Raw genomic sequence first — 18,060 nt, forward strand, 5'->3', positions numbered from 1 at the left:
CAGGTAGCTTTCCCAGGATGCAACACCACTGCCCTCTAGTGGTTCTATCTGCAGGCACTGTCTTAGACACCCCGTTGCTCCCCAGAGATCCAACACTGATGGGCATTTGAGAACCAGATTTATTTCTGATTTTTTTCTCTTTTCTTTTTTTGGTCAGAGTATAAAAAAGTGACCAAAACCAAGGAAGACAGGACAGGAGCATTGGGAAGAAAAGACAGGAGAGAGAAAGAGATCAGAGAAGGCCCTCTGATTGCACGCACCAGGACTGGGGGATTCTAGAGGCAGGCAAACACAATAAGGGAGCCCCTGCATGGATGCAGGGTATACAGGATGGAAGATTGCAGGCCAGTGGCCCAAATTAACCGTAATGAGCAACCTTGAATTGAGGCCAGCTCTTGGCACACAGAGGGGACTGGAGGCCAAGCCTCAACTGTCCCTGAGATTTTAGAGTCCCTGGTAAAGTTGGTAGAGGGCAGAGTCAGAGTGAGCTGCCAGGGTCACCCTTTGCCCTCCTTTCTGGCAGCAACAAGCCCCCAAATACCCAAGGAGGGGTTGTCCAGGTGTCTGGTGACACATGAAAGAACTGCTCTACATCATTTTCTCGGTTGAAAACAGGTTGGTTTTCTTGGGAAAGCCACAGAGGTGCACATGAACACACACAGAGACAGACAGACAGACAGACACACACACACACTTCTTCAACATAGTCTCTAAGAGCCAGGGAATAGGGAAGCTGTTTAAAAGCATGACTTCTTCAAAAGTAAGATTGAGAACACTGCTGAACTGGTGAGCTGTGCACAGAGTCACCTGCACAGCACTGGGATCTGAACTGGTGAGCTGTGCACAGTTACCTGCACACCACTGGGATCTGTGCCGCACACTGGCTTTCCAGCCTGAGCATCCTGGACCCCTCTCAAATTCACGTCTACAGTGTGGATAGGGTCTGCTGACGTTTCACAATCACTGAGTGAAGCATGGCATGATGTCATGAATTGATGACTATTAGTATGGACAGCAGGTTGGGCCTGCTGTACTCTGGGACAGATACACTTCAAAGAGCCAAGACAGCTTGTCCCACTGTGTGGCTGATCTGGAGGTGCCTGGGAAAGACACAGAACTAAGACTTAAGGGTAAGACTCATGACTCAGATGGGGGATGGTCACATGTTGGAGGGAACATAAATAAACAGACTCCCTGGGAGTCTGGGGACATTCAAACCCCACTCTAGTTCCAGGCAGCTACCCTGTTTGCTGCCAGCAGCACCAGGGGATGGACCTGGGCTTGGATCTCAGAAGAAGGGTCTATAAGCAGGCAGCAACCACCCACCCAGCCGCAGGGCAGAACCTGTAGTGCCTCTCCAGAGGCACCTGGAGATGGAGGTCTTGCTCCTCCCTGACCCCTGGGCTAGGTTTAGCCGCTAGGGTATCCTGCAGGATCCAAAGGGGCTGTAGGGCCAGTTCTGACTCATTCTTGGCTGTGGGCTCTGGTCACAGTGTTGGGGTCTGGGGTCCAAGTATAGGCAACAGCTAGGACATGTTTCCGAAGGAAGCTGTAGGATGGATAAGGTGGAAAAGTTGATTTTAGGTGCACCCAAGGATGGTACTTACTGGATGTCCCAGCCACCCTTTGGGGCGGAGAACAGTCATCCTACACCCTCAGCCCAGTCCCTCCCCCTAACCCTGGTACTCTAGGTCCCTGATACAAACCTTGGCTGAGCAGCTGCAGGCTCCGCCCCTCCTCACGCACCTGCAGGTGGAGCACCTGCTGCAGCACCTCCTGCCTCTGAGCCTCTTGGGTCAACCCCATTCTCTGCAGCTTGTCTGCGTTCAGTCGAAGCAGAGCTCGGCCTAGGGGGAGAGAAAGAAGGCAGTGAGGCAGACAGAGGCAGAGTGTAAGACTTTCTCCATCAGGAGAAAACAAACGAACAGAAAACAAGCCCACCAAAGACCAAGAAAGTGGAGCAGAGATTCAGAGATTCTTAAAGGAAGAGAGGTAGGAAGAAAGACAAGATTGACTAAAAGATAGACGCCGGGGTTGGGGATTTAGCTCAGTGGTAGAGCACTTGCCTAGCAAGTGCAAGGCCCTAGGTTCGGTTCCCAGCTCCGAAAAAAAAAATACATAAATAAAAGATAGAGGCCAATCAGAGAAGCATCAAAAGACAGAGCAGAGAGACTAAGAGGCAGACACACACACACACACACACACACACACACAGAGAGAGAGAGAGAGAGAGAAAGAGAGAGAGAGAGAGAGAGAGAGAGAGAGAGAGAGAGAGAGAGAATGAGAACTGAACTCAGGAGGATACAGATGAAGACAAGGCTAAGGCTTGAGCATTCTGGTCCTCCCTAACCCGTGACCCACTATACCCGTGATGGCATGCTGGGAGAAGGCCTCGACGTAGACGAGGTAGTTGTGAGGACAATGTTTCTTGAGCCACTTGCAAACGTCCTGCTGACTCCACAAGACCACTGGCCTTGTCAGGCCACCCAGCGAAGGGCTCGTGTGGTACAAACCATAGTGATCAGAGTACAGCCGGGCCTGCAGGTGGAGAGGTAAGGTCAGTAGAATGAAGGTAATTAAAACTGAGGGCAAGGGCTAAGATTTAGGTGGGAGAGGTAGGCACCTGGGGGGTCTCTGAGCCCGGCTGTTGAAGGAGCTTGATTGGCCTGCTGCTGGATGCCCTCTGGCTTCGGGAGTCGTGCCATGTGAGGCTGGTGCCTGGTGTCCGAGGCAGGTGGCAGGGTATGTTCTCAGCTGACACTGTATGCTCTAGGAGGGTCTGGCAGAAGCTGAAATGGGCAGAGGCTGTATGCAGGGATGTGCATACAGAGTGGTCAGGGGCAAGCTCCTCCCCTGTGACTCAGCTCCCTGACAATTAAATCTTCTTTCTACCAATGAGGGGAGTAATAATTTCTCCTGTAGGAGGAATCTTGAGCCCCCAAGACCAAGAGTTTTTTGTTTTTTTTTTTTTTTGCAAGAGTTGTCTTGAGAACTTCTTTCAGAAGATAAACTGGATATGCCTTTCCCTTTATCAGCTGAGAGTACACACTCGGGCCCCAAGGATGATTAGACTGGAGGATGACACTCACCCTAGCAGGGCCAGGAGAGCAGCTATCTCCAGGGCTGCCCTGACTTGCTTTGCCCTTGCTGACAGGCAAGCCTCCTACATGCCATACAGGACCAGGGTGTGCACAGATCTTTGTCTTTAACAGTTTCTAACTGTGACTCACTGACAAAAAGTTTGAACTCTGGGAAAGCTGACAAGAAGAACTTGCCTGACACATGCTGGATTTCCTTTCTGTGTGGCTTCTGCAGGACCTACCCCAGGACGACTAGTGTGAATAGGGTGCCAGCTAGGCACGGGGAAAGTTAGCACTGTCCTTCTCCCACTGATTCATTGCACTTGTGAAGTTAGTTTTAGGGTCATTTATTGGAATGACTACTGACATGAAGTCTGGAGATGACCTATGTCTTGATGCTCCGAAATCATCCACAAGTACTGTATATGAACAAATGACTATGTGGTACCTCCAAGACAACAGAAGAAAGAAGGTGGGCTTAAGACGTGTGTGGCCGCTATTCTGAGGTAGCCTGTAGTGCAATAAGATTTATTCTAAGCGAGCGAGGTCCAGGGATTAAGCACTGTAGTGCTTTGCAGGGCCTTCCCTGAGCCAGGGCTAGAAAGCTCCTCAGAAGGGGAAACCAGTCCAACGTCCTAGTTCTAACCGCACCTGTCAAGGCCGTCCAGGCCCCGCCTATTTACTCCCTGCGCTGGGCCAGAGTCTGTTGTTCCCAACCTCAATCTCAGAATTATACCCCTTTGCCTCCTCTCGACCCCAACGTTAGGGCTTCGGGAGGGTTTTCTCTATGCAAAGTGTGATCAGAGTGTGGTGTCAGCTCAGTGAAGAAGCCCCTGCCAGTCATCCCCACTCCAAGTCAAGGCCCGAGACTAACCGCCGCACTCCCGCCCCATAATGCTGGACAAAGGCCCTTGGACTCCAGTAAAAAGACTTCCTCCCCGCAGTGGCCGCCCCCGGAAACCCTTTGAGTCTAGCCCGGGTGCTCTCCTTGGGCCCCGGTACCATTCCCGCCCTCAGCCCGCTGCTCACGATATTCCTGCGCCTGGGTTCATCCCAGCTCACCGTCCACATCCGGGCGCTCCCCGAAGCCTGTACGCACAGCCCCGGCGCGAGCTCGCGGGGGGCTCAGCTTTGACCGCAGCTCGGTGAACATGGAGCCCGCGGATGCGCGGCTCGGGCACACGCCCCTCGCGGAGCACCAGGCAGCCAGAGTGGCCCGTGGGCAACGCGCACCGCGTCCCCACCCGCCGGAGCCGGCCGAGCCCAAGCCGGTCCCCGCGGCCGGGGAGTCTGCGCGGCAAAGCACCTGCCGCCCAGCCCTGGGCGCAAGGCGCGCTCCGGGAGCTCGGAGGTGTATCGGCGGCGCGCCGGGCTGCGTATGCTGAGGATGTCCGCCAGAGCAAAAGGCGTCCTTGCGCACCTGGGTAGGACTCCGTGGACCAGCCTCTCTTGCAACCCGCTGGACGGCCTTTGCAGTTGGCAAGCGAGGTCCCCTCGGTCTGGTGGTGGTGGGGATAATCACACCTGTGGGCTTTTACCTGCTCAGTCTGACCAAGGTCCGGATCATTCTCTCCCAAGTACCTGTGTATCCTTATTTGCTCATTCCTTTTTTAAATTTTATTAATGTTTTGCCCTAATGTATATCTGCGCACTACACACACGCACCTGGTGTTCAGAAGGGGACATTGGATCTCCTGGCACTGAGGTTATGGACAGCTGTGAGCTGCCACATGGGTGAACCCGTGTCCTCTTGCAAGAACGAGAAATTCTCTTAACCACCGAGCTATATTTCCAGCCCCACTAGCTCGTTCTTTATATACATATATATGAGATTTTTTTTTCTTTTTTTCGGAGCTGGGGACGGAACCCAGGGCCTTGCACTTGCTAGGCAAGCGCTCTACCACTGAGCTAAATCCCCAACCCCATGAGATTATTTATTTATTTATTTATTTATTTATTTATTTGGTTCTTTTTTTTTTTTCGGAGCTGGGGACCGAACCCAGGGCCTTGCACTTCCTAGGTAAGCGCTCTACCACTGAGCTAAATCCCCAGCCCCGAGATTATTTTTTAATTAATTAATTTTTTTACTTACTTTACATCCTGCTCACTGCCCCCTCCTGGTCACCCCCTATCCTTTCCCCCTCCCCTTTTCTGGGACCCCCCCCCCCAGACACTTCAAGTCTCTGCGAGGCTAGGAGCTTCCTCTCCCACTACAGCCAGACAAGGCAGCCCAGCTAGTAGAACAACATATCCCACGTACAGAAAATAGCCCCCGCTCCAGTTGTTCAGAACCCACATGAAGGTCAAACTGCACATCTGCTACATATGAGTTGGGAGGCCTAAATCCAGCCGGTGTGTGTTCCTTGGTGATTTAGACTCTTGGGAGCCCCAAGGGTCCAGGTTAGCTGACTCTGTTCGTTGTCCTGTGGAGTTCTTATTCCCTTCAGGACCCACAATCCGTCCTCCCATTCTTCCGTAAGAATCTCCAAGCTCCATCTACTGTTTGGCTGTGGATGTCTGTATCTGAGTCAGCTACTAGCTCATTCTTTACTGGAGCATTTGCTGACCCTCACTTATGGGCCACTTTGCTGTCAAGACCCTTGATTAGGCTCAGTTCCCTGCGGTTCAGGCTTCACAGACTCAATCCTGTTCCTCCCTAAAAACCTTGTGGGGAGCCAGGACTGTTTTAGCACCTCACTGAAAGGCATTGGAGGCAGAAACCTGGTTGTCTGGTCCAGCACAGAGTCCAGGCTTCACAATTGTAGTTTTTCCTGCCTGCCTTAGAACTTGGTGTTCTCCCCAGGAGCAGGAGGTTTAAGAAAAGTGAGACTTAGAGGCAGACTCTGTCTCAACAGGCTAAGGCTGCTTTATTGAAACACTGAGGGCCCCAACCTAGAAGGGCAGGAACACACACACACACACACACACACACACACACACACACACACAAAGTATCTACCAGGAAGTTACAGATATTTTTGAGGTTTAACTGGAAGCAGAGTTGTTTTCCATTCCCATAGCATACTGTTTCCACAGGTAGAATAAACCATCCCTGAGGCCAAGCAGCCTTTTATAGCTTGGGGTTAAAGCCCTGTACAGCCTAATTCATGACCTGAGGATGTTATTACACAACGGGTGGGACTGGCATTATGTTTCAGGAAGAGCTGCACACAGGCAGAAAGTATCTGTGCAAAGTAGAGTGGTGTGAGTCTACCCAAGCCACTGGGCACACAGTCACTCCCAAGCCTGTGACGCTGACCCACACACCGTTGCGTGCACTATATACTTGTTCTCCAAAGGCGCGAGGGAGATGGGGTGTGTGTGTCCTGGATCTGATCGCTAAGTGCCCAGTCTGGACCATCGGTGGCCGCATTCGGCTCAGTATAGTACGGCAAGTTGGAAGTGGTTATGATGGCTGAACTAAGCAGCTTCGCAGCCTTGCCTGCACCGAAACGCTCCTGAACAGGACTACTGAGCTTTTGGCTGCGCCTCATGGCTGGCATGACAATCTTACCCACAACCCAGTGGCGCTAGACCTAATAGCTTCACGCGCACGCGCGTTTCCCCGCAGCAAACACGTCACGCTGCCTTGGCCGGAAACACTTTGCAAAACTACATCTTTGATTTCCGCCCGAGGATCTAGGTGGGCGGGGCTTTCCGCGACCCCGATCTCTACTTCCGGTGCGCCAGTGACGTACTGACTGCATCTCTTCCAGCTGCGACACTGGGAAGACTTTGAGCTTTCTGCCGCGTACTTGCTCCCCTGCTTTTCTTTTTCTCTGTTTCGGCCAACAGCACCGCCATGAACAAGAAGAAGAAGCCGTTCCTGGGCATGCCCGCGCCGCTGGGCTACGTACCGGGGCTGGGCCGGGGGTAAGGCAGTGGGCGGAGCTTGCTCTGGGTAGGGTGGCTAGTGCCCTGGAACACAGCTCGCGCTGGGCCTATTTGAGAACGATTCTGGACTAGGACTACATAGAGAGACCGCGTCTCAAAACAAAACAAAACAAAACAAAACAAAACAAAACAAAACAAACCAAGGGGCTGGGGCTAATGGCGCACGTCTCTAATTCCAGCATTTTTGCGGGGCGTGGGATGGGTTGGGCGGGGACAGAGGCCTTCGTTTTTAATTTAGAGCCCATATTTGTCTACAAGACAGCCAGAGCTACATAGCGAGTTCCAGGACAGCTAGAATTACTTAAATCTGTCTAAAAAAAAAAAAGATTAACGTTCACCGCCACAACTAGTTAATTTGGCATGATGCCTTCCCGACAAAGTGGATATGTATGTATGTATGTATGTATGTATGTATGTATGTATGTGTCAAAATAAGTAGGTTCATGAGGTCTGACTGCCACCCTAAGATATGACTGAGGGATTAACTACACAGTGGTCTGAACCTCAGTGTTTTGGTGTCCGAAGTAATATCCGTAAGCAAGTTGGTTGTAAGCAGTTGAGTCTCTGTATACAGTAAGAGTATGCTATATCTTTCTTTCCTTTTTTTTTTTTTTTTCTTTTTTTCGGAGCTGGGGACCGAACCCAGGGCCTTGCGCTCGCTAGGCAAGCGCTCTACCGCTGAGCTAAATCCCCAACCCATATCTTTCTTTCCTTAAGCATCCTTTTCCTCTAGGATGTGTGGCTATAGGCCACCTGCTCAGATTCTCAGCCCTCTGGACAGAGATGGCTATGCCGCTAATCATAAGGATGTGCCCTACTTCTTTATGGTTTTGATTAGGGAAACATAAATCTTCCTTGGTAATGATAGTAGAAGGAAGGCATTCACAGCCATTTTCAGAAGACCTGTAGTTCACCAGACAAGGTTGGTGTTTGTATAAACAAACAGAAAAAGGAGAATAGAAGTCAAGAGATATTCAGCAGTGTGGCATTTTAGTCAGGTTTACAAAGAGGATTTTGAAATGTCAGTAGGGGTAGCTGAGTAGTACCATGTCACAAAACCCTGGGTTTGATTCCAGCGTTTTGCCCAGCCTCTTAAAAAAAAAAAATACAGGGCTGGAGAGATGGCTCAGCAGTTAAGAGCACTGACTGCTCTTCCAGAGGTCCTGAGTTCAATTCCCAGCAACCACATGGTGGCTCACAACCATCTATGACAGATTCTGGTGTATCTGAAGACAGCTACAATGTATTCAAATATACTAACTAAATAAAATATTAAAAAATAAAATATTAAAAAATAAAATATTAAAAAAATAAAATATTAAAAAAAATACGGGCTGGAGAGATGGCTCAGTGGTTAAGAGCACTGTCTGCTCTTCCAGAGGTCCTGAGTTCAATTCCCAGCAACCACATGGTGGCTCACAACCATCTATAATCAGGTCTGGTGCCCTCTTTGGCCTGCAGGTGCATACATGCAGACAGAAAGCTGTATGATGTATACATAATAAATAAATGTTAAAAAAAATACAAAAGGGGTTAGAGAGGCCTTAGCAGTTAAGAGCACTTACTACTTTTGTAAAGGACATATCAGGAGACTCACAACTTGCTTGTAACTCCAGTTTCAGGGGCTCCGATACCCTCCACAGGCATGTGTGTGGTGTTTATAAATACACACCTTCACACACATACACATAAATAAAAATAAATACAAAAGAACAAGGTCAGCCCTGTGAGGGTAGGAAAAAAGTCTTCTTGCAATAGTGGGAATTGCAAGAATGGAGCTGAAGAAGGTCACAGGGACTTTAACATTAGGCTAGAGTTCCCTGTTTTTTTGTTTTTTTTTTTTAAAAACAATATCTCAATTGTTTGATTTTTATCAATGAAGAATCAGGAGCCAGATGCTGGGGTGAAAGCCTGCTAGCTCAGAGAGCCAGAAAAAGCACTCAGCTGACCTTCCTCCTCAGCCAGTATCTGAGAAGGAATCCCTCCTCTTTTGCCTTCTCAAAAAAACCTTTCAAACTGAATGTCCCTCCCTTATACTTCCTCTATCTGCCCTCTTGGCTCCCTCTCTCTCCCTATGGGTTTTTCTTTTTTCTTTCTTTCTTTTTTTTTTTTTTTCTTTCTCTTTTTCGGAGCTGGGGACGGAACCCAGGGCCTTGCACTTGCTAGGCAAGAGCTCTACCACTGAGTTAAATCCCCAACCCCCTGGGTTTTTCTTAATAACCCTATATTCACTTCCTGTCAGTTGGTTGTTTGCTCTGCTTCTTGACCAGTGGTTGACTTTATTTAATCCTCTTAGCACTATTAAAGGAGAAAGCCCTTGGATTAAATGTGTGCCTAGACTGTGCCACACCACAACGAGAAACCAGTTTTTCCAGTAAATAACACAATTGAGTTCACGGTGTGACAAATATCCTGCATCATTTTCCCCTTTTTGTCTAAGTAAAAAGAAGGCTTTAACTGTAATACAGCCAAACTATTTACAATAATGAAGCCATTTCTGCTAAGCTTTCCACAATGTCCAGCTTGATTGTATTTGGCAGTTTTACTTAGGATTAAGTATTTTGAATTCAAAGTTCTGTAAAATGTTTGTTTCAGTCTCATATGAACTCAGCAGTTTGAATGTCCTGAGCAATTTGTAGTCCAAAGCTGATATTTGGGGGGACAGGGTTGAGGGGGGGCTGTTTGTCAGCCTAGTGGCAATCCTGGCTAGGTGAAGCACTGCAGGGAACCCAAAGGTGTCCACTGTTTGTACAGACCCTGGTGGTAGAAGAGGCATGGGCAGTTTTTCTCAGTGGTTAGCATCACCACAATCCAGGTGGATTCATTGTTGCAGGGCCCCATCTTCTTGGAGACCTCAAAAGTTATTGTTAGGAATGGTCACAGTTTATTGTAGCAAACTTAAACATTTAAAATGCCATAGTCAGGGGGTTGGGGGTTTAGCTCAGTGGTAGAGCACTTGCCTCGCAAGCACAAGGCCCTGGGTTCGGTCCCCAGCTCTGAAAAAAAGAATTAAAAAAAAAATGCCATAGTCAGGGGATTGGGGATTTGACTCAGTGGTAGAGCGCTTGGGTCCTGGGTTTGGTCCCCAGCTCAAAAAAAAAAAAAAAAAAAAAAAAAAAAAAAAAAAAAAAGGAAAAAATGCCATAGTCTTTGATGCCAACAGATCTTTGAAAGGTTTGAGGACCACAACTATCAGGTATACAAACTTTGTTCCTGATTATCTGCTTCAGACTCAAACCTGAAAACACATACAGAAAGCTAGATGAAGCTTATTTCTAGAATTAGTTAGTACTTTGTGTGACTACTAGTATCAAGACAAAGTATATATATATATATATATATATATATATATATATGCTCTCTCTCACCATTTCCCAGAATTCTTTCTCTCCCTACTGAATGTCCCACCTCTTATTTTCTGCCTCAGCTCATTGGCCATAAGCTTTTTTTTTTTTTTTTTGGTTCTTTTTTTCGGAGCTGGGGACCGAACCCAGGGCCTTGCGCTTCCTAGGCAAGCGCTCTACCACTGAGCTAAATCCCCAACCCCAAGCTTTTTTATTGACAGATTATGCTTTCTTTTTTTTTTTAAAGATTTGTTTATATGAGTACACTGTTACTGTCTTCACACACACCAGAAGAGAGCACCAGATCCCATTACAGATGGTTGTGAGCCACCATGTGGTTTCTGGGAATTGAACTCAGGACCTCTGGTAGAGCAGTCAGTGCTCTTAACCACTGAGCCATTTCTCTAGCCCAGATTTATTTATTTTATGCATGTGAGTACACTGTCACTGTCTTCTCACATACCAGAAGAGGGCATCAGATCCCATTACAGATGGTTGTGAGCCACTGTGTGGTTACTGGGAGTTGAACTCAGGACCTCTGGAAGAGCAGTAGTCTCTCCAACCGCCAGATCTTTTAATTATAAAACATCTTTAAATGCCATATTTGTAGATCTCAGGTTTTTGAAAACTATATATAGATTGTTTGTTTCTAGCTATTTACTATACTTTCAATTTTGAAAACATATTTTTGTAGTAAACTAGACTGCTGTCTAGCATGACCATGAGTTTGATTGTGTGACTACTAACTCGCATTTAATTATCCTTAGCAGTTTATAATAGTATGTTTCAAAAGTACTAGAACTTAACATTGAGGTTTTAAGAATCCCATAGGTACAATACCTTAAACAGAGTTGAAACATTTTATGTTGTAACCAAATATATTTTCCTATATGTAAAAAATAAATCTGTTCTCCCTCTTTTCTGCCCCTGCTCCCAGAACGATGACTCTGAGACTGTTTATTATTAAATGCCTAGGCCATGACTTTGGCTCATTCCCCGACTAACTCATAACTCATTTAACCCGTTCAACCTATTCTGTGTCTTCCACATGGTTAGTTACCTGTCCTCAGCTTCTCGTGTCCTAGTCCAGTGTGGATCTCCTCTTTATTCTCTCTTGAATTCAGCTACCTGCTGGTTTACATCTGATCTCCTGTCAGCTCAGATCTCCCCTTGATTCTAACCTGATGAATTCATCAACCTGCTGTTTAGTTACCTCTCCTTCAGTCCTGGACTGCTTCTTCCTCAGCCTCTCTTTATTTCCCAGAATCCTCTTTCTTCCTGCTAGTGTCCCGCCCTGTCTCCTGCCTCAGCTCATTAGCTATAGGTTTTTTTATTGATGCCTATATGAGAGTCTCTCTAGAATTATATCCCCCTATTTTATTTTCATCCCTTTTCTCTCTCCCCTCCAACACTAGATAGGAGAGAAAGGATAGAGGAAAGAAAGAAAAAGAAATCCCTGAATGTAACCTCCCTTGCTTTGTTTCCTCCCTGACCAAAACCATTAACAATTTTTAACCACCTGCCCTGCCTTTTGATGACAAACACCTATCACCCATCAAATGACTAAAAACTACCCACCCCACTTTTTGGGAATGAGGTATCATTCTCTCAAAATTGCTTCCTGCTCTTCAGAGGTGTCATTTTCTTATGAGGCCCAAAGAAAATTGGTAAAATGGTCAAGTTTTACTTTAAGAAAGCTGGTGCTGGGGTTGGGGATTTAGCTCAGTGGTAGAGCGCTTGCCTAGGAAGCGCAAGGCCCTGGGTTCAGTCCCCAGCTCCGGAAAAAAAAGAACCAAAAAAAAAAAAAAAAGAAAGCTGGTGTAACATTTGTCCAGTGTCTTCATGCTGAGAAAGGTCAGGACTTAGGAAATCCTGATTGGAACAGTCTGATGCTGGATGATCTAGCTAGCCATTTTGTTCTGGAAGCAAGTTTTTTAACCTACAATAATAATAGATTAATAACAATAGATTAAATAGTATATAATAATATATACTTCACTAAATAATCATCTCTAGTAATAGATTAAATAATAGATTATTATCTCTGGGAGGTTTTCTTGGCCACTTTATCAAACATCTCTGTTACATCTTTCTTTGGTCTCTCTTGAGCTCTTTGTTTTATCTATCGAAGCTGCTCTGATTTTGATATCTGGGTTTTTGATGTTTATATCCAGAGCAGTGCTGTTCAACTGTGTGGATGAGTTTCTCCACTGCTGACCTGAGATGGCGAACTTGGATTTGATACTGGGCTCTTTTGGGGCATTTCTTGGCAAAGGATTACCTTGTCTCTTGTTGATCTATATCAATGAGTTCAATGCTGACCTTTGCCACACATTCTGCATATTCTAGAAGGCTGGGCCTTCTTTTTGAATTATCTGTAGAAAAAACACTTTCTAGGAACACCTTGCCTACAATCCCTTTTTTTTTTTTTAATATTTTATTTATTTAATGTATGTGAGTACACTGCAGTTGTCTTCATATACACAAGAATCCGTTACAGATGGTTGTGAGCCACCATGTGGTTGCTGGGAATTGAACTCAGGACCTCTGGAAGAGAAGTCAGTGCTCTTAACCACTGAGCCATCTCTCCAACCCCTTTTTTTTTTTTTTTTTTTTTTTTTTTTTTTAGAGCTGAGGAACGAACCCAGGGCCTTGCGCTTTCTAGGCAAGCACTCTACCACTGAGCTAAATCCCCAACCCCTACAATCCCTTTTTAAATGACCTTGCTTGCCACAATTAAAATCTTCGACAGTTTGGCTTTTCTTTAGACCTTTGGAGATTATTTTTCATATTATAGCTGCATCTTTATAATTTTTAAAATCTATCTTTTTATGGGATGCCATCTACATTCTTCCTGAGGTGGCCATTGTCTGTTGGCATTTGTTGTACACTAACAGGATAAGCCGAGGTTGGTTTTCTAACAACCTTTGTCTGACTTTTCTGATTTTTGTTATATGGTGGTGCTTTACCATTATTTCTTCTTTTTCTATTTTAGTGTATTTCTCAATTTCATTTATAATTTTTTTTTAGTTTTTCTTATAAGACCTATTTTTTCGTACTTCTCCTTTTCTTGTTCTAATTCTTCTAACCCTTATCTACTCTTCATCTTTTCTTATATTTCTAAAGCCGACTTTAAGAATGTATAAAAAACTTAATAGATTAGTAACAAAAACTTAATTTTATTAATTTTAATTTCATTTTACCTGTCTACAGTTTTTCACATCTAGTCTTCTTTTTTTATCCTTTAGTCATTTTTTTAACCTTGTCAGAAGTTATATTGTTTTGGATTTCCTTTTGTCTCCCAGTCTGTGTTTTGCTTCTGCTCACCCCACTGTCATTCGCCCGCCTCTGTCTCTTTGTTCACCAGGAGGGTATGGGCGAGCTCTTGGAAGCTGTTTTGCACTCAGCACCTGTCTGGCCAGCAGCAACTCCTTCAGCTTGGGCCTCTCCCCATCTCTCTTAGCCTCCTCCAGTCTGATTTGGAAACTGCTCTGAGAGGTGTTTGTGGGAAAAATCTTTTCTTTTTCTTTTTTTATTTATGTGAGTACACTGTCACTATCTTCAGACACACCAGGAGAGGGCATCAGATCGCATTACAGATGGTTGTGAGCCACCATGTGGTTGCTGGGATTTGAACTCAGGACCATCTCTCCAGCCCAGATCTTGTTTTTCTACTCAACAGGGGCTTCTTCAGAGAGTCACCGCTTTTAACCACTGACCCATCTCTCCAACTCCCACCCCCTGCCCCACTCCCCATCCCCAAACCTTTGCAGAGGCTGCATCTGGCCTCCTGAGAAACTGCCATTGCTAAGCAATCATTTAAAAGACCAAAACTAGGAACTTCTCTGAAACCTGGAAGCAGGCCTTTGCTCTTTTTTTTTTTAAGTTTGAATTCCTGTAAGTTCTTGCCTGATGTTTAGTGCCCTGTGGTGGACACAGTCTGAAACCTTAGGTTTTCTACTGTTCTCATAAGTTCCCTGTAACAACGACTCTGTCTAAGAGCTGAATATGAAGTTAAAAGGTCTGGATTACATGTCTTCCATGTTGAGCACCATCTGTAAAGCGGTTTTTATGCGTGACCACATAATTCCCAAAAATAAGAATTCCGAGACTAATTATTTATTAATGAATATGCTTCGGCTTGTTCTCCAATTAGCTCTTAATTTATTACGTTTATTCTTACTTGAGTTCAGCTATGTGCTGGTTTATGTCTGACTCCTCAGCCTTCGGGGTGAACCTCCCGCACTTCTCATTATTTCCCAGAATTCTCTTTCTCTTTCTCTGCGCTGGTTGTCCCACCTCCTGTTTTCTGCCTCATCTCATTGTCCATAGCTTTTTTATTGACAGGTGACGTTTATAAGAGATTCTCTCTACGCCCTGTAGAGGGCAGCAGAGACAAGCATTTGGTAACCACCATGGGTTGGCCAACTGCATGGCAGGAAGAAATGAAGGGAGAGCCTGCCTGGGCTGTCCAGTTCCTGACCCGCATTGGGTGATTGTTATCTGGCAGGAAGGGGCAGTGGCTGGGTCAAGATAGTGGCATGGATGCCAGCGTTAGACTGGGGTCTCCATGCCAGGATTTTAGGCCAGTCAACTGAAGGTAGGTGATATCACTTGGCTAATTTATTACACTCTCCTTGGAACATTTTCTCTTGATGATCCATCCTTTTTCTTCAGGTATTTCACTTGCCTGGTCATCCCCGGTTTCCTTAGTTGGATGCTTTTATTCTCCTGAAAAGATATAAGCAAAATCCTGCCCCAGCCCTAGCTCTGGGGGTTTCTTTTTTGGCCGGTTATGTCCTTCTTAGGGCAAAATGTATTTTGGCAACAGAAAAAGTATGATTTTTCAATTGAAGTTAAATAAATTATTTGGAAAATTCGAAATTAAAGATACCTTAGTATGCGTGGATAAATAGACATAGTGACCTTTCCCTTTATATAAGTGCAGTGTTTAAGCTTATTTAACACTTTTTATTAAAGGAAAAAACCACAATGAGTTCATACCCAGGTGCACAAAGTGCTGCCGGGCGATCAGCTCTGAATCAAGATATTTTAGACATAGCAATTCACATTGACCTTTGATTTGATGGGTCCTATGTAAAGCTTTGGAAATTTCTTAGGATTAGCAAACCTCATACAGAACATGGTCATCATGTCCTTGTTCTGAGCCAAGTCACTTCTCTGTGTCAATGATTGGCAACAATATGAAATAGCTGGCAGGCATGGAACAAAATGGCTACAGCTATTCTGGGGGTGGGGGTGGGAGTGGGGTTAGACTATAACAATGCCCAATATGTTGTAATAATGTAGGTGGACTCCTTTTTGCTTTATGAAGAGTTCCAATTCACCAGTAAATACGGTCTTCATAATTAGGGTATCGTCTAGTTCAATATTGGTCGGTCGATGAGCTCATTGGCAGTCGCAAAAGCTGTTCTTTGTTCCTGTCCCCATTGGGAGCGGCTGCCTTTCTAGTAACTGTATGGAGGGTTTTTATAATAATAATCTGTAAATGTGGTGTGTGGCTTCTCTAGTGTGCAAACATACCAGTTAGGAGCTGCCTCTGTAGTTTTGTCCCTGAGTGGTGGGATTAAAGCCATGTGCTACCACCACCTTGTTCGCCCTAACTCTTGAATTTAGGAAACAATTAGTTTATAGAGATCCTTTGGGATTAAAGGCATGGGCTGTACTGCTCTGCTCAAATATTTTATCTTAGCTCCAAATCACTCCAAGTCTTAGAAATTTAGAAAACAAGTTTGAACTGTAGTCACCCTCCGAATTTACTTAAAATGCTTTAAATGTCTTAACTGTGTTTTTGTTTTTTATTTATTTATTTATTTTTTAAACATTTATTTATTTATTATATATAGGTCCACTGTAGCTGTCTTCAGACACACCAGAAGAGGGCATCAGATCTCATTACAGATGGTTGTGAGCCACCATGTGGTTGCTGGGATTTGAACTCAGGACCTCTGGAAGAGCAGTCGGTGCTCTTAACCGCTGAGCCATCTCTCCAGCCCCCTTAACTGTGTTTTTAATACCGAACAACAAAAATATTCTTCTTATTTAAGGAAAAAACTCAAACTAATGTCCAAGATGGCGTGGGCCATGTGGCAATCTATAGTCTAACGTTCTAACATGAAATTAAGAACATGATTTAAGAAAACCCACTTTTCATTTCATGCCAGTAAGGCAGGTGTGCCTTTGTTAAATTATCATTTGAAAATGCCCGTAAGTTAGTTTGGACTGATTGACCAAGCTATCAGATGAACTATTATTGCTTCTCCTTATTCAGGAAGCCTCACTTATTCAAGTCTAATCTTTATTTTTCTTGACCTGTGGTCGACTTTATTTAATCCTGTTAACAATATTCAAGCAGAAAGCTCTTGATTAAAGCTGTGTGCTAAGGCTGAGCCAAACCACAACTAAAAATGTAGATAATGCAGTCTTGGGGTTCACAGTTTGATTAAATATCCCGCATCAGCTCCCATAATTTTCTGAGCTACATTTTGAGAAGGATCACCTGGCAGATGAGTTGAAGTAGGAGTAGGCTGGAGGTAGGAATAGTAAATGGCACCAGCCATGCTAGTGGTGACTTGTCAGCAGACAGGATGGAGAGAGCTCAAATGGGAGACAGATGACAAGATAGTGCTTGATATGGAGTGTCTGTTAATGGCTGATCATTGGAACAGCTGCTGAGTGCGTAAAGGAGGAAACTCAGTTTGCTCTTGGTGAAAGTGGAGAGTTCATGCTCAACAGCCAGTTGGAACTGTGAGGTGAGAACTGGCAAGACTTCTGAAGGCCTGTACAGTGATGTGAAGGAGAAATGGAGACACCTTGAGATGAAGAGAAACTCTCTGACCTCATAGGTTAAACGTTTAGCAACAAAGGCCAGGAATGTGTAGGAGTCCAGTTGGTATGAGAATCTCTGGATGTTGGCAGAGGTGTGAGAAGAGACATGATGTTACGAACTGTTGGTCAGAAGAGAGCGTAGGATCAGGGTCACTTAAATAATGATGTCTCTGGGCTTCCTCTAGTGCCACAGGCTTCACCACCCGATCAGACATTGGGCCTGCTCGGGATGCAAACGACCCTGTGGACGACCGCCATGCCCCACCAGGGAAGAGAACTGTGGGGGACCAGATGAAGAAAAACCAGGCTGCTGATGACGATGATGAGGATCTGAACGATACCAACTACGATGAGGTGATCTAAAAAAATAGCTGTTAACGATTGATTTTTATTATTTTTAAGTTAGGTGTATGAGTATGTGTCTGTGTACATGAACGCACAGACTGAGATGGCCAGAGCCCTTGGACCTCTCCAGGGGATGGGGTTAAAGGTGTTTGTGAGTCTCCCCGTGTGGGTGCTGGGAACTGAACTAGGGTCCTTTGAAAGAGCAGAATGTATTCTTAACTGCTGCACTATCTCTCTAACCTCTAAAAACTGACGTTTTTTAGAATGTTTTATGTATTTGACAGCTTCCCCCGTGTATACAATGTGCTTTGATCATGTCTACTCCTGATCCACCTGACCCAACAGGTCTCTTCCTCATCTTCATGATCTCTTCTTTTTTGGTTCACTGAGTCCAGTTAGTGCAACCTATTGGAATGTTGACTGATGTTGTTAGCCTTGCTTTGTGCAGGTACCAGTAAGTGTGCAGTGAGTTTCCCAGTGCAGGAGCTGTGTCATACCCAGAAGATAGCATTTCACAGCACACCCCTCCCCCATTCCCCTCCCTCCCC

At 45.4% G+C, this 18,060-nt stretch overlaps 2 protein-coding genes across 3 annotated transcripts in view; one reads left to right on the top strand and one right to left on the bottom strand.

The window, feature by feature from the left end:
* Positions 1 to 101: 101 nt before the first annotated feature.
* Positions 102 to 4,376, bottom strand: Samd10 (sterile alpha motif domain containing 10). 2 transcript variants are annotated; one of them, XM_006235798.4, is made up of 5 exons: positions 4,110 to 4,376; positions 2,624 to 2,789; positions 2,367 to 2,538; positions 1,707 to 1,847; positions 102 to 1,549 (listed from the first exon to the last, which is right to left on the bottom strand). In XM_006235798.4, exons 1-5 carry the CDS (start codon positions 4,130 to 4,132, stop codon positions 1,527 to 1,529), a joined length of 525 nt encoding a protein of 174 aa, XP_006235860.1. In that variant the 5' UTR covers positions 4,133 to 4,376; the 3' UTR covers positions 102 to 1,526. The 2 variants fall into 2 exon arrangements, with proteins under 2 accessions (XP_006235860.1, NP_001178896.1); NM_001191967.1 differs by having other exon boundaries at positions 820 to 1,549; positions 2,624 to 2,805; positions 4,143 to 4,233.
* A 2,395-nt stretch (positions 4,377 to 6,771) lies between these two features.
* Positions 6,772 to 18,060, top strand: part of Prpf6 (pre-mRNA processing factor 6) — a 64,241-nt gene continuing 52,952 nt past the window's right edge. Inside the window, exons 1-2 of the mRNA NM_001079766.1 lie at positions 6,772 to 6,953; positions 17,353 to 17,521. Of these exons, the coding sequence (NP_001073234.1) occupies positions 6,883 to 6,953; positions 17,353 to 17,521 (240 nt within the window). The 5' untranslated portion in view covers positions 6,772 to 6,882. The remainder of the gene's footprint in view (positions 6,954 to 17,352; positions 17,522 to 18,060) is intronic.

This window comes from Rattus norvegicus, chromosome 3 (assembly GCF_036323735.1).
Source record: "Rattus norvegicus strain BN/NHsdMcwi chromosome 3, GRCr8, whole genome shotgun sequence".
NCBI lineage: Eukaryota > Metazoa > Chordata > Mammalia > Rodentia > Muridae > Rattus > Rattus norvegicus.

Coding starts and splice junctions, on each gene's coding strand:
- Samd10 (NM_001191967.1), bottom strand. CDS start 4,233: ATGTTCACCGAGCTGCGGTCAAAGCTGAGCCCCCCGCGAGCTCGCGCC. Junction 1,848..2,366: donor CTCCCAGCATGCCATCACGG/GTATAGTGGGTC, acceptor CTCTCCCCCTAG/GCCGAGCTCTGCTTCGACTG. Junction 1,550..1,706: donor CCTGCAGCTGCTCAGCCAAG/GTTTGTATCAGG, acceptor TCCATCCTACAG/CTTCCTTCGGAAACATGTCC.